The 15,523-nt window shown below is 40.1% G+C and overlaps 2 protein-coding genes across 5 annotated transcripts in view; one reads left to right on the forward strand and one right to left on the reverse strand.

The window, feature by feature from the left end:
- LOC101847521 (mesoderm induction early response protein 1) overlaps positions 1 to 466 on the reverse strand; it is a 25,937-nt gene extending 25,471 nt beyond the window's left edge. Inside the window, exon 1 of the mRNA XM_005105924.3 lies at positions 439 to 466. Coding sequence (XP_005105981.1) covers positions 439 to 447 — 9 coding nt within the window. The 5' untranslated portion in view covers positions 448 to 466. The remainder of the gene's footprint in view (positions 1 to 438) is intronic.
- Positions 467 to 783: 317 nt separating this feature from the next.
- Positions 784 to 15,523, forward strand: part of LOC101847756 (WD repeat-containing protein 78) — a 48,857-nt gene continuing 34,117 nt past the window's right edge. For 3 of the 4 annotated variants that reach the window (XM_005105925.3, XM_005105926.3, XM_005105928.3), the window contains exons 1-10: positions 784 to 936; positions 3,127 to 3,313; positions 3,774 to 3,881; positions 7,320 to 7,414; positions 9,942 to 10,027; positions 10,678 to 10,859; positions 11,268 to 11,375; positions 12,275 to 12,344; positions 12,642 to 12,695; positions 15,301 to 15,483. In XM_005105925.3, the coding sequence (XP_005105982.1) occupies positions 893 to 936; positions 3,127 to 3,313; positions 3,774 to 3,881; positions 7,320 to 7,414; positions 9,942 to 10,027; positions 10,678 to 10,859; positions 11,268 to 11,375; positions 12,275 to 12,344; positions 12,642 to 12,695; positions 15,301 to 15,483 (1,117 nt within the window). In that variant the 5' untranslated portion in view covers positions 784 to 892. The remainder of the gene's footprint in view (positions 937 to 3,126; positions 3,314 to 3,773; positions 3,882 to 7,319; positions 7,415 to 9,941; positions 10,028 to 10,677; positions 10,860 to 11,267; positions 11,376 to 12,274; positions 12,345 to 12,641; positions 12,696 to 15,300; positions 15,484 to 15,523) is intronic. The other variant, XM_005105927.3, reaches the window with a different exon arrangement.

The following is a 15,523-nucleotide window of genomic DNA, read 5'->3' on the forward strand; positions in this document are numbered from 1 at the left end:
CCCAGTAAACTTTAAAATCTCCAAACATGCAATTTCAATGTTGCAAACAAACTAGATATCTACAGCAAAGCAATAAATTAGCAGCAAAAGGAAAATCAATCAATGAGATCTTTCACAATAATTAATCGCCGACTGGTGCTTTCCTGAAAGTGGTGCGTCTTTGAACAACATTATTGCATAGAGGCCAACAATCGGGTGTCCCGTCAGATGTAAACAGTCACTTTAATGACCTATTATCGATAGCTTTTTGGCGGCTCATAGTAGAAGTCCACTATATCCCGCCTTCTCCATATAATAACCACAAAACCTGCACCAAAATGAAATGGTTCGATACTAGTGAACAAAACACATCAACACTGAAAGTTCCGTTACATTTGCACATCCCTACTCTAAATAAGATGCTAAAATTCCTTGAGACAACAACACAACTGTTACAACCTCCGCCATTTTAACCGCAGTTCCTCGAATTTCAAAACGAGGCTCCAAACTGGACCTAAATGCGTGCGCCCACCAAAATTATGAGAGGCGTCATTTCATTGGTGGAACTATATTTTTCTCTCTTCTTATAGTCCATAAAGTTATACGCTTGAGAGGCGAATAGTATGTAAATTATAGACGAAACAAATGAATATAATCCTTTTTTAAAATTTTGAAGCCATATATATGCTCATGTAAGCTGAAAAAATACAGATATGTTTTTAGCTGACAAATGACTTTGGCCAATCAAATATTCTTTTCTAAACGCAATGGTATCTATTGACAACGCATGAAGCCATAACAAGGGGAGACAACTGCGTCTAGTCAAAGATGGAGTACTGAATATCATAAACTCATAAGGTTGAGGATCATACTCAACTCACAGTTGTCTCTGAAATACACCTTCTTAATCAACATGTCAAGTTCACGACAAAATAAAAAGCAGCTTCTTGCGCCAGGGTAAGTTAAATCGAAAGGACACCGAATTGTTCTTCAACTTTCCTCCGTTTTTAAAACGCTATTGATAACAAACTAGACTAACACAGATTCTTCTATCATTCTAGATCTATAGATTATCTATCATCATCACTAGATCTAGATATAGATCTAGACTAGATCTAGATCTAGTCACTATAAGATTCTATAACCGTTAAAGTCGTTATAATAAAGGCAATATCGGTTGGTCTCAAAACTGACGATGGACCCAGCAAACAAATCATCGTGAATGTTTTCATTTGCTTGAATATCATAATCTGAAGTCTAAAATCTAGATCTAGGTCTGAAATTATATCTGTGTCTGTGTCATGCCTTTAGCGGCATTTCCGTCTGTGCTTCATATTCAGCTACTGATACCATATATTGGGGCAAGTATGTAACCACCCTCGCAGTTATATGACTTTCGACTATCTACCGTGGGTGAAAGATTAATATGGCGCATGCTGTTTATTTAACAGCACTGCTCATTGCAGATAGAATCTAGATCAATATACAGAAGTGTGCACTTATGTCTTAACTGCAGCACCCAGTTCAGAGCCACCTCCACCTTACGACAAACTATTGGCACTTTTTCGGTAGTTCCCACACCGCAATTGTTATTCGCAGGTTTTGGCCCCAAGAGTAGGAGAGTTTCAGCGGGGCGCTTACCCCCCTGACCTAATAAAAATATGATGGGGGGTTTCAGGGGGGCATTATGGTGAATATTACCATAATTTGATGTTTTGCAGTTGTTAGCTTTGATATCTTAGCTCACCCCGCATCAGACGCATAGATTTAGATGTAGATCTAGGCTCAAATAAGGGGGGTGGGAACTACAGAATTATAACACCAAACTATTAATAAGCTTCATGAGTGGCACTGAATTTTTGCATGTGGAAACATTTTTTTAAGGGACTTATTATGTTTGTTTTGGAACTGAATTCAGTAGCAACTGGACTGTCCAAACGTTGCACGTTTTCAGATTCATTGAATAAGAGCTGTTTTGTTGCAGCTCTTACATGGAAAAGAATTGTAAAAGTTTTCATGACGCTACAGCGAGCACCATGCACACCTCTGTGATTGGCCCAAATATAGATGACGTATTTTTTTCATCTATTTTTGACGTCTTTTGGAGTTTGCTCCAAGACTCTTGGGTTTTCCTCGCCAGCAACTGTTGACTAGATCTCGCTGAGTTTGTTTGTTTTTCCTTTTTTGTTTGTTTTTGTATTAATAATTTGTGTTATCTTTTATAAACAATCTCAGCTCTTCTCGTTCCATAAATTTACCTTCTCTTCAAAGTTGTACACACACACACAATCACACACACACACACACAAAGTGTGCAAACACACACACAAGTGCGCACTCACATGCACACACACACACACACAAGGGAGTGCGCACACACACGAGGCCGTGTGCACACACACACAAGCTTGCACACACACACACTCACACACGCAAGCATGCGCACGTGCACACACACACACAAACGCATGCGCGCACACACACACACAAGCGCGCGCACACACACACAAGCGTGCATGCGTGCACACACACACACAAGCGTGCATGCGTACACACACACACACACACACATACACACACACACACACACACAAGCGCTTGCGCATGCACACACAAGCGCTTGCGCACACACACACAAGCGCGCACACATACACACAAGCGTGCGCGCGTGCACACACACACACACACAAACGCATGCTCACACACACAAACAATCACACGCGCACGCGTGCACATGCACACACAGTCCAAGCAGTCGGCGATGAAACCTAGTGACATAGCCCATCGCGTTCTAAAAAGAGGTGCCCATTACCGTGAGATCTAGTCAACTGGCAAGGGAAGCATGAGAGATGCTCTTGAAGACGACAAAAATAGATGTCGGAAATACGTCTTCTATATTTAGGCCAATCACAGAGTTGTGCTAGGTGCTCGCTGTAGCTTCATGTGATTTTTATTTCTACTTTTGCCGAATGTAAGGTTCTGCTTAGATTTGTCCAATGGTGTGGGTGGGAAGATAACTGTAGTTAAAGTCATGTCTGACGAGGCTATGCTTATGCCACAGTGTTGTGGAGAAAGTTGCGCCGTTCTCGTACGAAGTTGTTTTCTCAGATCATCCATTATTATTTTCTTAAATATGTTTTTATTTAGGCGAGGGTATGGTGTCCATGATTCAAACCGCAGCAAAAATGCGTCAACTTCAAAAGGAAGTAAAATGGGAGGAAGGAACCCTGCCTTTGCAAGTACTCGAAGCACCATGGTGTCCTCAGCAAGCAAGAGGCAGGCTCCTGGTGTCGCAGGGAGCGAGAAATCGGCCAACACTCGAATCCCGGTACAGGTAAGACTGTTTGATGACTTTAAGGAGGAGACAATTGTTCTTATTGGTACCCATATGCAGGAGGTAGATTTTTTTTTTTTCAGTGACGTTTCATTGTCATAGATCACATCATCTCAGATGGATTAGCTGCCGAGGAGATCAGTGCTCATGAACACCATAGGTCAGAGCTTGTCAATTGTTTAAATTGTTTGAATTTACACCAAGAAAGTAGGAATACAAGTTGTATTATTCAGCCTGAACTGCATGATGGATTTCATGCACTTGTGACTTCAGTGATTGCAGATTTCTTAATTTTGTTGGAGGAGTATTTAAAAGTTGATGTTAAATTCAATTATGAGTCTAAATTTGCTTTGTATTTAGTGGCACAGAAACACTTTTACTGCACCACTTTCAGTTTTTTTAAATATAGAGGCCCTGCAAATATTATGTAATATGAGAGAAATGTGCTCTTCCATGTCAGATATTCGATGAGTCCGGTAAAGATGTGACACCACTGCCTCTTCTCCATATGGATCCAAACATGATGAAGAAAAACCAACCCGTGCTAGGAGACAGCTCAGTGGGCACCGTAAGTCTTCAATTTACTCAACTACAACACTGTAATTACTCATGTGGTGACACTCGACACTCACAGGTTCACTGTGTTGTTCTTAATTTGTAGCATGCCATCAAAAATTGCTTTTTTAAGTTTCACAGCTGTCCATTCAGGATCACTTAGTTGCTGGCCGACCTGACTTCTGAGACGAGGTCAAGCCGGGGTCACGCTACCTACGGCCGCGGTCAGCAGCTTAGCAGCGGTGTTCTGTTTTGTACACGTAAAACAACACCAGTTCTTGTGACAGCCGGGAAAGTCAAATAAACAACCAAATGATCACATGGAGACGAAGGTGTATTTTACTACAGTATAATTTTTATCACGGACAAGTAAAAGGAAGTGTCATTTTTAAGTGGGGGAATGTGGCTTCCGTCATTGGTTGGTTATCACAAATTGACATGTTTTTTTAAAAGAATTAAAAGTAAACGGACCCACAGATTTTTACAATCTTCATTCCCAGCTCACAGTCAGACTCTTAACTTTCAAACACACTTACATTTTTTTAGTTTTCTCCGAAAAGTTTTGTTGCTATTGTTGATTTATGCACACCACTTTGTCTTTGAATGATGATAAACATATTGAAAAACTATTTAGGAGCTAAGGTTTTTTCCATAAGGTGTGGAAGGCAAACTATGAGTTCCTGATGAAATATAAAACGAGTCTTCGTCTGTATGTGTAAATATGCTGTCATAGTAGATTGGGTGGTAAATGACTGAGCATCATTGCCTGTACTAACAGAGGAAGATCTAGAACTGGGGTGATGATATCCTTTATACTAGCAGACTCCATTATCATACGAGCAGGGGGCGGAGAATGGAACTCGTGTCCTTCCCTAAACAAAGGAATGCTCTCTTTAATACCTCCTTTGCTCATTTTAAAGCAGGGAGCACACCACACAGAGCACCCATTAACGTTAATACTTTTGCGTCGTAAGCGGACAATATATTGGCACTGTCTTCAACACAGTTTGTGTTGTTACTTGGAACATAAAACAAAGATTTTACACTACTAACTTTCTGTCACATGCCACTATAACAGGAATTAGCCAAACCTGTTCCTCTGCTCTGTGTTGTGATTCCTTCCGCAGCTTTGGGGCCCCGATGCGTTGGATTGGAATCTCACACTTCACGCACAACTGAACTGAGGCTCTAACTAGCCTTTCTCACAATCTATACTGTCAGCAGGCCTCCTCTGCCTTGATACCACTCTCTCCTCTCCAACTCCCACCTGTAGTCACTCAGACTTTTATCAAGTTGCAAACAATACAACTGAACACAGACTCACACTTTACTCACTCTCACACTTTCAGCCAAACAATACAATAGGCTAGGCCTAACCCCCTGCCACAACCAAAAACAACCAAATACACCACAGTTTGTATGGCTTGCAAAGTTGCAGCTCTAACTTGCTTTTGTAATTTGTAGATTCACGTGCCACGTAGTATTAGAATGCTTTTAGGCGGTTTCATTGTCGATGTTCCCCTATAATATAGCATTAATTCAGGCTTACGGTTTTTACACAGAAATCGACGCTGCTTAGATTCTTTAGCATTTATGCTTATTTCATCACAAGTACAACAAAACTTGTTAACATTCTCAAAATGGATGTTATAAGAATGTTCCATCTTTGATGTTAAAAGGCTCTGTAATTATAAACACACAGGAAGTCAGACGGCAAGTTCCCGTTTCACAGAGTTTTTCTTTGTACCGAGCGTTGCTCTAGACTAGTCACATAAAGTGCGCTAGTTCATGGAAATATAGGTGGACTCGAAAGATTTTTCAGCACCATGGAGAAAATAGATTTATAAAAGAAATGTGAAAGTTAAAACAAAAACTGTCGGTCTGAATTATAAAAATCTGCTTTTAAATTTTAAAAATTCAATAACACACAGCTGTACAACAGTGGTAGCATATAGATATCCCAAGGGAACATAAAACAATATAGAACCTGGTTTCAAACTGCAGGTTATAGAGAAGATGCTGAGCTTTTATTTGGTATATAACACTCCTAGGTTTACGGGATGGAGAAAGGGAGTACTATGCTGTAAATTCCAGTTAATTTCTTGAAATTGTACCCTTTCCACGCGGAGTGGTCAGATCTAGAGATAAGCGGGTGGAAGTGGCGTAACATGTCGAGATTTATTACCTTCCGTCTGGGGTCACAGGGGTCAGACGAGCTACATAACTAAGTGCGCCTCTCGGAGAGTGAAACTGAACAGCCATGGTTTACAAAGGGTAGTTGTTCAGTCGCTTACAAGGTTTAAATGAATATAATTTGTCTATGCACACTTTGTGTTGTTGCTCCTAATTTTGTGAGTAGAAAAAAAAATGCATAGCTTAAAAATGAAAGCTTGATTCTGAGTAAGATTTCTTTCCATTTCTTGTTAGTACTCGTGTACTTTGCTCAAATCTAAGGAGAGCTACGAAGGCTACAGAGTGTGGCTCAAAGAAGAGAGGTTTTTTTTTAGACCAGCAACAATGGAAGAATCTTGCATATTTGGATGTAATTACTGATGCTTATAATGGTGACAAGGATAGACGGAGTCAGTCATCATCTGGTTATATAATCCAGGTAGAAAATAATCTGATAAATTGTTTGGTTGATTTTGAAAATAATTTGCTTTCATTTGCAAAATGCTTTTTTACTACAGACTTTTTCTCTTCCCTTAACAAAAAAATGTGAAGTTTGTGAAGATTGTGAAACTTTAACTTTGTTTTTAGACATGCCACCTAAATTTCTTGATCAAGTGATGTGAACCTCTGTTTCAAGGAGACATGGGAAGAATTTCAATTGGTCAAAGATCCTTCTTGTTTTTATTACCTGTGTAGTGACTTCCAAAACTGGGCCATACTTGATACCATACTTCTGCTTGATGATAATAATAATAATAATAATAATAATAAATAGCACTTTTATAGCGCATATCCCCACTCAAAAGCAAGCTCTATGCTCTTTACACTATAATTATTATTACCCCATAGAACACTCAGAAACATTCTCAGCTTCCCTGGAAGCATACAGTGCAAGCAGTTGGTTAAGCACTTAAACACTAACAAACTGACAAGATCTTTTATTGTCTGTTGCTGGATACCCATTTTCACCTGAGTGAATTGAGGAACGTTTGTGTAAAGTGCCTTTCCCAAGGACGCAACGTCGGGCCCGCGGCTCGAACCCCCGAACCTTCAACCTCACGATTACGAGTCCTGTTGCCTAACCAGTAGGCCACCGACGCCATGCTGGAGGACAAGTTCTTGCATGTTTGTTTGTTGTTGGGTGGGGGTTTTTTTGTTGATATGTGCAGGAAGTTGCAGATTGTTGATAATGCTAGAAGAAAGCACTCTCTCTTCTATTTCAAAGAACGTATTGTCTATATTAAACACAGAAAGCTTTACTGCTGTATTCTTTCACCAGCCAACGGACCTCATGTCTCAAGCATCTGCATCCATATATGGCACCCAGGCTGGCACAGCGACTACGAGCGTCTTTGGTGGTGGCCCCTTCACCAGGTGAGCCGTCTGTTGGTCTAAGTGTTTTACAGCACTCGCAACTGCATAAGGTCATATGAGCGCGCGGACACATTAAACGTTTTCAGTTGGTAGGAAATTTTAATTTTTGCCGGGGTGGCGGCCGAAACCTGCTCTTATCGATTTTAGACCACAAAAGGTTCTTTAACGTGCTCAACTTGCACACGGGACCTCAGATATTTTTCGCCCTTATCCGAGAAGGCTAAGTGTTAGATCTTACCTACCATAAGATCAGGGGTGTGGCTGAAAGACAACAGCAAGAAGGAGCCAAAGATTATCAGTAGGAAGGCTACAGAAAGAGTCCGGAGCTCAGAGAAGGGGGCAAAGGAGGGGAGGGGGTGGGGGGCAGAAAGAGGAGACGAAAGCAGATGACAGAACTTTGCTAGATAGCAGGAAAGGAGGTTGAAGGAGACAATTGTTTAGAACAAAATTTATCCATCACTACCCGGATTCTAACCACGGGACCTTTGAAAGAGAGGCGAACACCTGAACATCTAGGCCACAAGAGGCGAACACCTTAACCTCTAGGCCACGAGAGGTGAACACCTTAACCTCTAGGCCACGAGAGGCGAACACCTTAACCTCTAGGCCGCGAGAGGCGAACACTTTAACCTATAGGCCGCAAGTCTGTGGCCGGAAAGATATATTTTGTCGCTGTTGTGCAGGTGACAGTAGGTCAGTAGGTGTGCTGTCTACCTACATCTGCAGTGAGACACATCTTTTTTTTCAATTAGATGACTCGTAAGAATCAAGTTTTGGGGCTCTTCAAATGTAAAAGAAAAAATGTGTCTCGCTTTCCAAGAATTTAACGCTTTTTGAAGATTAACTCACATCTGAAGCACATTAACACTTAACACTTTGCCGTCACATCTTGCACCCACTTTCTTTGGATTTTCCCCAAAACGCCTTTGCCTTTGATGACAAGGGTCTTTACTATATGAGCCTTGTGATGGCAAAGTGTTAATCTACCTGGGTTTTTTTTACTTTTTTCTGACTGAGTATACCAAAATACTGAAATTTATCGAGAAAAATGAGAGAAGAAGCAGACACGACTATTTGGCCCATATGAAACATACAACTCCAACTATGACGCAGAGAGAGTTGCCATAGTAAAGACCCTGGAGCAGATCACCCAAGACTTTTTTGAAGGTGCAGTAACACCAGGGGGTGTTGTTGTCTTCTCTGACTCAATGTCAGTACTCCAAGCTGTCGAGGGAGGAGGAGACTACAGAGGTGATGGGAACATTCTCAGCCTTGTAAAACAGATGGGCACTTCCTATGGCGTCCGGGTCACATTGCAGTGGGTGCCTGGCCATTCTGGAGTACCAGGGAATGAGACTGCAGACCAGCTATCAAAGACTGGAGCAAGCCTGCCCCAGACAGACACAGCCGCCTCTTTGCAGACCTGCAGAGGGATCATCCAAGCCAAAAGCAGAGACGAGTGGCTAAACAGATGGGCCAACACAGAAACAGGAAGATCTCTTTTCGGGTACATGAACAAACCCAACCCCAAAAGCCCTTCGAATCTTTTATGTAGAGCTGATCAGACTTTGATCTTCAGAGCCCGCACAGGACACTTACACTCCAACAAGCACATAAACAGAATTAATCCCATGTGGGAATCCCATTGCAGACACTGTGACTACCATGAGGAGACCGTTGAACATCTTCTCCTTCACTGCCCAAACCTGGCAGTTCTTCGATGCAGGCTCCTACACACACCTACAGACTTACAAAGCCTGCTCTACTCTAGCGTTGACCAGATGACAAGGGCATGTGGGTACTAGAGGGAGGCATTGTGCTGCCAAGAGCGAAATGCTGCCGAGTAATATATTAACCTAAAGTGGTAAAAGGAACATTTAAAAAAGCTACTAGCTGAGCGGAATATAAAGTAAAGTTGTTCCCGCATCCGATCCGGACATTGGGGATTGACTTGTTAGTGAGACAACTTCCTGGGCCTTCAACATATTGTGGTAGGGTAGCCAGTTCCTTTCCACGCCGCCTTTACTTCCCCAACTTGAAGTCAGGTACCCATTACTGCTGGATGGACAGGAGGGGGCGAAAAAAATCTGTCCGAACCGAGGCTCGAACCCAGACTTTCCACTTCGGAGACGAGCGCACTAACCATTCCGCCACTGCACCCTCATAGAGGCATATGCTCAACAAAATAACACTGAGGCAATGAGGGAAATGAAATGTCTCAGTGTTCAGGGTTTTTCATCATTTTGTTGTATATATATACGTAATGTCTGAGGATTCAGGGTTTCTCATCCTTTTGTTGTGTTTGCAGTGTGTGAGTATTCAGAATTTTTTTATCATTTTGTTGTATATATGTAATGTCTGAGTATCAAAGGGTTTTTCATCCTTTTGTTTTATATATGTAATGTCTGAGTATTCATAGGGTTTTTCATCCTTTTGTTGTATATATGTAATATCTGAGTATTCACAAGGTTTTTCATCATTTCGTTGTATTCAAAGAGAGATTCTCTTTCTATTTTCTTGCTGTTAGATCTGTTTTCACTCAGTCTTATGACACGGGATCAGACTCGATCCCTCCCGATGAGACGGGCTCTCCAGACCTCACCACATTCTCAGGTAACGTTTTACAGGAAGGAAGTGAGTAAGTTTATTCAGTGTTTAAGGCCATTGGCCTACATCACATCATATAAAACACTCATTTGATCAATAAAGTTTCCATGATGAATACTCATTTTATAGGAAAACATTATTTGATTAAAGAGATTTGTTCACTAGTTTTTAGAATAATATTTGTAAAACTTTAAAAAAATTTCCAAGAGCCCTTTTTATGCTAATTGACCTTGATCTGGTTTTTAATCTACGATTCTGTTGGGTCACGTCTCCATAAAAGTTTGTGAAGAATGGATGGAACATTTTTTTGGAACTTCCAAGGTTTTTCGTGAGCTATGTTTGGGGTTGTGAATAATAGTTTCATTTAGCAGTATTTACTGACTGCTGATAGCGTTATTCAGTTGTTCATCAATGCTGGCTAATAACAGTTTTATTTAGTTGTTGTGATTGATAATGCCACTTATGAATATCTGCATGTAAAGAAGGTATCTTCTCATATCAAGAGGATTATGTGGTGTTTCTGGAAAAAAAATCATATACTTTAATTTTTCTTTTTATCAATAATCTTTGACTGTTATAACAATTATCCTTACATTTAAATTTAGTGTTTGGTCTTCACTTTTTTCTCTAAATGTACAAAAAAAAATCTGTCTCAGAGGTGAGGCACAAACGACAGGAAGTGCAGGAGATACCCACGGAAGAGGATCTGGTGAAAATTGTGGACATCACTTTGACTGAAACGGACACCATCTGGATGTTTGACATGCCTGACATCAAAGTCTCCAAGGAGTGTGAAGAAGCTACGGACATCATTGAAAGGAACAAAGCATATGCAGAGGTAAAAAGATTTTTATTCTTAGAAATATTGGCGGCAAAGTGACAAAACTCTCAATTTTCCAATGAAAATTTTTGTTGATATTTGTATCTGTATATATATTTCATCAATGAGGTTTTCTTGTACTGGTATGTGTTGCTTTTAAAAAAATATATATTGTTTGCTTTTGACTGTAGGTGTAAAATCATGTTTAGTTAAAATATCACAATACGACCCGAGTTTATTAAATCTCATGTAGTCTTGAGATAGTACAATGTGATGGGCTTGTGTGTGTTTGGGGGTGGGGGGGGGGAGGGGTCGTGATTGTTATTTTCCTGTTACAGTTGTCTTGCTGTATGTGTTTGTATTGTTCTTTGTCTGAGCAAATTTGTTCCCTCACACTAAATCCTCTTAAATTCCTATCTATTTCAGCTGCAGAAAAGTCGTGTTGGCAATGACTTGTATGCCGAGAGAGGAATGAACACGTTCAATGAACCTCCAAAGATGAAGAGTGTCAGCACAATCAAGATTGACACAGCAGTAAGTACTTTTTACTTTTACTTTTATCCGCCACTTTTACCCTTTTGGGTGTTGTGGGAAGAAAGAGACGTCTCTCTGTCGCCAGCCGGAGAGCTTGGATCAGGGGGATGCCATGAGTGTCAATGTTTCCCTGACTCCCATCTATCCAGGTCTTTCTCGGTCGCCCTCTAGCCTTGTTGCCATTAAAAATTTTTATGGAAGCACGTTGTTCTGGATGGTGTGTTGGTAATCGTATGAGATGTCCAAACCGTTTGATTCTTTGGTGTTGGATGTGATGCATGACATCATTTGTGCCCACCATTTCTCGGATTACTGGGTTTCTAATTTTGTCTCACCTGATTTTGTTTACTGCTTTTCTAAGGCATCACATTTCACATGTTGTAATTCTTTGCTCTAATGTCCTGTTTGTGGCCCATGTCTGGCATTGATAGGTGAGTGTTGGGATGAATATGGTGTTGATCATTTTGAGTTTTGTTGTCATGGGGATGTTAGGATGTTTCAGTAGTGGAGTAAGCTGGTAACTAACATTATTGGCCTTTGTACTGGTGTTTCAATTTCTCAGTTCAGTCGCTCATCCTCTGTGAATATACTTCTGAGGTACTTAAATTCTTGGACCTGTCTGATACTGTTGTTGTTGATGTGCATCCTGAGTGGTTCTGGCTTTCTGCTTACTTTCAATGTCTCACACAGGGGGGGGTTGATCTTCGGGGGGGAGTTTACAGTTAGCAAAACCATAGGTCCCAAACCTGTTAATAAATTCTCAACCTACTGGTTGGTCCTATTTTTTTACTATACTTATTTTAAATCTGTGTGTCGATCTTGCTTTTATTGTATGCCCCAAATGGCTGGTATTGTGCCAATGTGCTTGTGTTCACTCAAACTAATGCTTTCTACAACAGGCTGTGGCAGTGGAATGCACCAACTGGGATATGTTTGACACTTATGATGCCCTTGAGAAAGAGAAAAAAGGTGAGGACGATAGAATGTAGATGAGGATCAAAGCTACCAGATTAGGCTCGATATACTGGTATATCTGCTTCTTTCTTCTATGCGCTCAGTTTCTTAGTGCCTCTTCATCATTTTAGCTACTGGATCTTGCAAAAGTTTGTGGAACGCAACAGCATTTTGTTTTGAAAAGATTTTTGTAGAAAGTTGCTGACTTTGATCTCCTCTTTTCTTCTCATTTGGATTTTTTTTTCATTGCATTGTAATTCTTCTACTTTGATAGTCTCACCCGCCTTGTGATTTCCACTATTCCACCAATAGCATTGACTGAAGGGGATCACGAACATCCAGGTGTGCTTGACCCTGAGGCCAAAGGTCAAACCACGTGAACTTTGACTTGTTTCGCTTGACTGTCTGTTTGTTTGCTCTTGACCAGTTTTATTTTCTGCAAAGAGACACCTCAAGAATCCAGTGTCTATGGAGAACAAGAATTATGATGTACCAAAAAAAAAAAAGAAAAAAAAGAAAAAAATATAGTCTAGCACACACATAGTGAACACACACACAGTAAACACACACATAGTGAACACCCACATAGTAAAACTTTCACATAGTACAGCACGCTCATAATAAAACAGACTCATAGTGAACAGACTTTCAGGTCTTGAATTCTTTAAAATATTATATATATTCTCTGTATTGAAAACGTGTACAAAGCATAACTCGTACAAAACGAACATCCCACCGATTCCACGATATATGTACGTATCAGACTGCTGTAGTAAAGAGAAGAGAAAATGGGAACCTGAACAATTACACAAAAATGTACACACTTATACATCTGTCCCGGTTTTTTTTTAACTACGTATAATTACTCTTGCATTTTCTAGTGTCCTTTATGTGCATAGCTAGGCTCACATGAGTAGATACACGTGCAGAGACAGACGTCACATGCTCGCAGAGATACTGGATTTTGTTGTCTGTTCAATTATTACTTTGTTACCTGTTTATGAATGCTTTGCATTATTGGGGGGGGTTTTCTACTGTTAAAATGTTTGAAGCATAAGGTGGTTTTAAGTACTGCAAGAAATTCAAGTTTGAAACTTGTTCCCAGACATTTCGAGGTAATTGGACATACAGGCTTCACTGAGCTCTGACCACAGAGAGAGAACGATAATTATATTTTGCTGATTCTTTATTTACCACAGCTCCCAATAGTTGCTGTAATCAAATATTGTATCATATTTTCTATGTGAGGCAGCGTGGGGAAATCAGGCGCTCCTCAAAATAATGACATTGAAGAATTTGGCATTTTTCTGCCGGTTTTGTAATTTTCATTGAAAATTTGTTTTTTGGCTCAACATCTTTTATGTCCATTTAAGAACCCATTTCTGTGTGGGTTTTGCTGAAAAACGTTGATTAAAGGCACAAAAAATGTGCTTTTTCAGTATCCACGGACTCTCAGGCTATGTAAATAACCAAATTTTGGCAGCCATTTTCTCGCCAATTTTACCCTTGAAGCCAAGCTACCCCTACCTCCTTCGATCGCAAATATCTCTACTTGTGTTCATGATAAATGGGTATTTCATTTATCGAAAGCAAGGCAAATGTACAAGCTTTAAGGCGATAACAATAGCTCCACATTCCCCCAAATTGATAAGCGCCTGATTCCACCACGGTGCGACACATATGGTACATTGTCTGTGTGTGTTAAAACTTTGTCAACCCCCAAAGCTGAATGGCGTGTTGCAAGAGAGGTAGTTTTTGTCTCTGTGGAAGGAATGTTTTCTTTTATGAATGGGGTTCGGCTTTGCTTTTATATTGGTATAATCCAAATGGCCTAAACATACTTTTTTTTTAAACATACTTTTTTTTTCATGCAGAACTTGTGGTCCCTTTGTGAGAAACACTAATGTTTTTATCTATACATTTGCTATGGGTCTGATTGCAAGTATAATTTAAGACATCATGCTGGGTGGGGGTTTTTTAAACCTCATGGTTGAGATGTTGATGATAATATGTTGTTTACTTTGTTAAATTTCAGTTATTTCTTTTAGTCCAACAGACTTGTTTATCGTCAACATGCATAATTAATATGGTCTCAATATATGGAACAAAGTCATTTCTCTAAATAGATTTTTAGTTTCAATCTCAGATGTTGATGATTTTTGTTTTTATGAATGTTTCTTTCAATATACATGTTCATGTAGTAAAACCATCGTACATAAATATATGATTTTGTTTAGTGAAAGTAAAAATATTTCCTTTATTGTTTGACTTTACAATCTCTCTCATTTCCTATTGACTGAAAGACCATTGATACGTTTGTTTCAATAAGAATCATGTTATTGTTGTTTTCAAATCCCTTTAGCTGCGAGCATTTCGCTCTTGGCAGCGCAATGCTTCCCAATAAGAATCATAAAATGATTGAAATAAACTAGTACAGTGTACTCCCGTAGAAAACAAAAGCCTACTGGGTACTGCTGTGACGATAGACTTATAGTGGTGATGATCAGGACAAAGAATTGGTTGTCTTTCTTGTCGTATGACTATTGAGAGCAAAGTGGAAGGTTGACCGTCAAAAGAAAATTCTGATGTACACTACTTTTCAGACCCTGTTTAGTTACTGATTTTTAAAAAAAATGTTTTTGTAGTCAGTCCAGGATTACTGACAGTTGTTAGCTTTTCGGGTGATTAAACAGTTGGCCAACAGTTTTCAATGGCTTGATGCTTATTTTGAAGGGTTGGAGTTACAAAAGATTAAATGAACATGTTTTAAACACTATGAATCAGAAGGTGGACTTTGAGGATAAATATTTACTGGTGGTGTAATTGAAACGTGTGTCATAATTTTAATTTGAGTCGTGTTTACGAGTGTCAAAGAAACAGATTATCACATTACCACTTTTTTCCTGTCCATGAGATTCAACGTTTGTTGGGTGAATTGTTTCCTAAGTGCTTCTGTTTTCTCATCAAATAGCCAAAGAGGAAGCGGAGGAGGAAGAGGGAACAATCAGCCGTCCATCAAGCCCGAAAGAGGACGAGGGAGGAGAGCAGACGGGAGAGAAAGAGCCGTCAGCGGGCGCGGAGGAAGTGGGAGAGGTGAAATCAACAACTGAGCAGGCCGGCAGTCGGATTGGCAGTGCTGTGCCCACTGGACGAGGTGAGTGGAGGCTGCCGGGGAGTATTGTACTGAGGGGGGA

This window comes from Aplysia californica, unplaced genomic scaffold (genome assembly GCF_000002075.1).
Source record: "Aplysia californica isolate F4 #8 unplaced genomic scaffold, AplCal3.0 scaffold00501, whole genome shotgun sequence".
In the NCBI taxonomy this organism is placed as follows: domain Eukaryota; kingdom Metazoa; phylum Mollusca; class Gastropoda; order Aplysiida; family Aplysiidae; genus Aplysia; species Aplysia californica.